General features: G+C 40.1%; 1 protein-coding gene across 1 annotated transcript in view; it reads right to left on the bottom strand.

Moving 5' to 3' along the window:
• Positions 1–4,542, bottom strand: part of ZYG11A (zyg-11 family member A, cell cycle regulator) — a 36,468-nt gene that overhangs the window by 24,676 nt on the left and 7,250 nt on the right. Inside the window, exon 2 of the mRNA XM_015566987.1 lies at positions 508–1,256. Within this exon, the coding sequence (XP_015422473.1) occupies positions 508–1,256 (749 nt within the window). The remainder of the gene's footprint in view (positions 1–507; positions 1,257–4,542) is intronic.

The following is a 4,542-nucleotide window of genomic DNA, read 5'->3' as shown; positions in this document are numbered from 1 at the left end:
TATTTATTTTTCCATTGATTTTTTACAGAGAGTGGAAGGGAGAGGGATAGACAGAATTAGAAACATTGATGAGAGAGAAACATCGGCCAGCTGCCTCCTGAACACTCCCCACTGGGGATGTGCCCACAACCAAGATACATGCCCTTGACCGGAATCAAACCCAGGACCCTTGAGTCCTCGGGCCAATGCTCTATCAAACAAACCAGCTAGGGCTCTAGCTATACCATTGAGTAGTTAGTTCTATGACTGTGGCTAAGTAGATTAACCTCCCTGAGCTTCCATCCCCTCAACTGTAAAATGGGAGAATTAAGGTAGGAAACAATGTGCACCACAGACATCTGGCAGATAGGAGGTGATGCATAAATGACTGCACTCATCCCCAAGAAGCTAGACTACCATACATGGAGGCCAGAACTATATATTGTTTAAAATTAGATTCACATATACAATAAAAGTTTAATAATGTCCTGAACAAGTGAAACAAACTTATTTCAGGTAAGAACAAACCCTCAAGCCTTGCTGTGTAGTAAAGAAGTTGGAATAACCAGCATCTGTAGCCAATAGTCCCACAAACTGCATCGCAGGCCGCTGCCGTACAAACAGTTCCACAGCTCCATCCGTGATGCAACTGCCCCCCGAAATATCCAGTGACACGATATTAGGTAGAATATCCTTCTGCTGCAGCAAATGAAAAGCTAGATCTGATTGGAGCTGCCTGTGATTAGAAATATCAAGGTGAAACAGACATCTAAGTTCTTTAATGACTTCGAGAATTTGTGGTGTGGTCATGGTTAGACATTTCATGTAGTGCATTTTGAGAGATTTGAGTCGATCCTTACAGGTAAGCAGTGCAGAGATATCAGTGACCAGAGTATTGGAGATATCCAAGCTTTCCAGTTTTGGTAAGTGAGAAACATTAGCTAGGTCTTCATTATGAAAACAAACACTGAAAACACTTAAAACTCGAAGACCAGTGAGCTGACCAAATAGTAGTCTTGAATCTTGACGGATGCTTGTCGAGTCCAATACCAGACACTGGAGGTTTTGCTGGAGCCAGTTATTGCTGCAGAGTCCATGCAGGATGTTTGGCATTGGGAGGTCAGGGTCCGCCGCAGTAGCATCTAGTTCAGTGAGTTTGTGATGGCAGAAAGCTTTTATGAATGCAGCTGTAGAGATTTTAGCCTTTTTAATATTGACCAGCCTCAGTCTCATTTGGTTGCCTCGGAAAATGCTCGCTGTTCTATCAGTCAGCTTGCCTGCAAAAGAACCAGAACCATTTTGTAATAATAACTAAATCTCGCCCTGACTGGTTTGGCTGGGTGGATAGAGCATCGGCCTGCGGACTGAAGGGTCCCAGGTTCGAATCCAGTCAAGGGCATGTACCTTGGTTGCGGGCAAATCCCCAGTAGGGGGTGTGCAGGAGGCAGCTGGTCGATGTTTCTCTCTCATTGATGTTTCTGACTTTCTATCCCTCTCCCTTCCTCTCTGTAAAAAAAATCAATAAAGTATATTTAAAAATAAGTAATAAAATAAATAAACCCTTTTCTCAGATTATATAATTTACTCTTTGCAATGGTACTATAAAAACTATTAGTATTACCATCTTATAGTTGAGCAAACTGAAGCTTAAAGAATTTAAACAACTTGTTCAAGGCCCAAATAGGTGGAAGATTCAAGAATCAAAGCCAGTTGGACTCCAGAGCCCAGTTTTATCATAACAACCTTGTTCACAGAAAAAAAAGAACACAATAAAATAGCAAGTATAAAATATATACTATGCAAATAACATTATTAATAATTATTTTTAACCAAATTAGCGGATAGCCTTTAACAAGTCACTTCTCGGGGCCTCATTTTCCTCATCTATAAAATAAGTGGGTTGTACTACATTTCATTTAGAAAAGATTTACTAATCATCTTCTATGTGTGAGATCCCATGTTAAATAATGGACACACAAGGTAATTAGGAATCTGTTATAAGGAATTCCGTCGAGGAATGCACAAAAAGTACATAAATTATTATAATGGTGTATATATGTTATAGTGATTCATATCAAATATTTATACCAAGATGATATTCACTTTAGGTAAATTTTTTAATTGATTTTAGAGGAAGGGAGGGAGAGAGAGAGAAACATTGATTTGTAATTCACTGGCTGATGCTTATATGTACCCTGACCAGGGATTGAACCCGTTACCTTGCAAATCAGGATAAGCTACCTGGTCAGGGCTTATCTTTGGGTAAAGTTTGAAGACTAAATCACTTTGTCAGGGGTAAGGTGAAAGCTGGAAAAACACGTCAAAGACGACATGGAGGCACAGAACAGCAGATCATTTGGAATGACCAGAAAGTAAACCAACACTACTGGAACACAGTGTCCAGGAGATGGCATAGCTGGAATTGAGAGTCAAGAGAAGGTGAAAGGTAGATGGGGCCGATCCTCAAAGCTAGAATACTCAGATTTTAGGAACAACTCAAACATTTTAAGCAGAAAAATGGTCATAATTCTATTTTTAGAAAGACCAATTATGTGACAGTGTAAAGGAATTAGGATGGTGTTTGATGAGAGTGAGATGAACAAGAGATTCTTAATAATTTTAATCATGAGAGATGAAAAATTAAACTAGACAGAACATGGTGCCTGAATGGACTGGGAGAAAGGACTGAGGAAAAAGGTAGGTAAACTGGTGCTGGAAGCTACCCATTGTCTCCAGTGGTCGGCAAACTCGTTAGTCAACACAGCCAATATCAACAGTACTTCTTCCAATTAGACTCCCCCAGGCCGAAAACCGACTTCTGCACATGGGCCACGAAGTTTCAATCGCACTGTACGTGCGCCTGCACGTGGTATTTTGTGAAAGAGCCACACTCAAGGGGCCAAAGAGCCGCAAGTGGCTCTCGAGCCGCAGTTTTCGGACCACTGGCTACACTATCATGCAAGTGCAGCAGGGAACACAGAAGGCTGATGACCTTGGGTTTTAGCAAGGGCTAAAAGCTACACATCGATTGAGACAATGGTGGCTCAAGGCAATCCCCTAACCTGATCATCTTTTACTGTTTACCAAACCTTACCTCCAAATGCGTGTTTGCTTTGCCAAAGGGCAAATGTGTATTCTAGTACATAAAAAGCTATGGGTCCCGAGATTCAGGCAACCTCTCTGCTAGAGAGTAAGGTCTCCGCCTGGCGACCCCTATGCCTTCTAAATTTATATTTCTTGTCTAGTGTATCCGTTTATGCACAGCCCCTTCTCCAGATCCTTAATCCTCACTGCAAAAGGTTGTGGTAAGCAGGTTCCCAGGTTCCCAGTTTGAGTTGGGCTATGCTACCAAGATAGGAGGAAGGAAGCCTCTACACTTTAAGCTTTGAGGAGCAACTCAGTACTTTTATTCAGACATTTATTAAACAAATAGAGTGCTCACTGTAGCAAAGCCCTATGCTAGATGCAAAGAGTGGTGAATAAGACAGACTTGGCTCCAGGAGGAAGTAACCAGTGGTGTGGTGAAAACAGCAAGACACCTAGAATGAGAAGTGGTGCCTGAAGGTGTGACTGAACTGCTGCAATCTCATGATATAACTAAGTGGATGACCAGTTGCTTCTTATGGATGAGCAAAGAAAGTGGTTTTCTCGACATGGAATCTACTTCTGATGAAGAAGCTATGGAGAATACCGAAATAAAAACAAAGGACTTAGAATATTATGTAAACTTAGTTGATAAGCAGTGGCCGAATTGACTCCAATTTTGAAAGAAGTTCTATTTTGGGTAAAATACTACCAAACAAAATCACATGCTATACAGAAACTGTTCTTGAAAGGAAGAGTCAATCAATGCAACAAATTTCACTATTGCTTTACTTTAAGAAACTGCCACAGTGACCCAACCCTTATCAGTCAGCAACCATCAATATGGAGGCAAGGCCCTCCACAAGCAAAGATGATAGCATTTTTTAGCAATAAAGTATTTTTAATTAAGGTGTGTAATTGTTTTTCTTTAGATTTAAACTATTGCACACTTAATATACTACGTTATAGTGTAAACATAACTTTAGTATGCACTGGGAAACCAAAATATTGATGTGACTCACTTTATTGAGATATCCACTTCATGGTGATGGTCTGGAACAGAACCGGCAATACCTCCAAGGTATGCATGTATTATGCAGCCATAAAAATGAATGAAGTAATGACCGATGCTACAACATTGATGAGCCTTGACAATATTAAGCTGAGTGAAAGAAGCCAGATGCAAAAAGCCACCTATTGCATGATTCCATTTATATTAAATGTACAGAACAGGCAAATCCATGAAGGTAGAAAGTAGATTAGTGGTGGTTTAGGGTTGGGGGGAATGGGTTTAAAAGGTTTTGAAAGTAATGACAAGGTTCTAAACTTGTAATGAAGGCTGCACCAATCTGTAAATACACTGAAGAAAATCACTGAATTGTAAACTTTTTTTTTAAGGTCCACATTCTATTTATTCATACACAAAACCCAGCTTAATCTTTTTTCCCCCCAAATAATTTTTATTTCTTGAAGTACCAC

The sequence above is a fragment of the Myotis davidii genome, unplaced genomic scaffold (genome assembly GCF_000327345.1).
Source record: "Myotis davidii unplaced genomic scaffold, ASM32734v1 scaffold79, whole genome shotgun sequence".
Classification (NCBI taxonomy): Eukaryota; Metazoa; Chordata; class Mammalia; order Chiroptera; family Vespertilionidae; genus Myotis; species Myotis davidii.
The sequence above is the reverse complement of the archived record's forward strand: the minus strand, read 5'-3'. Positions and strand labels throughout refer to the sequence as shown.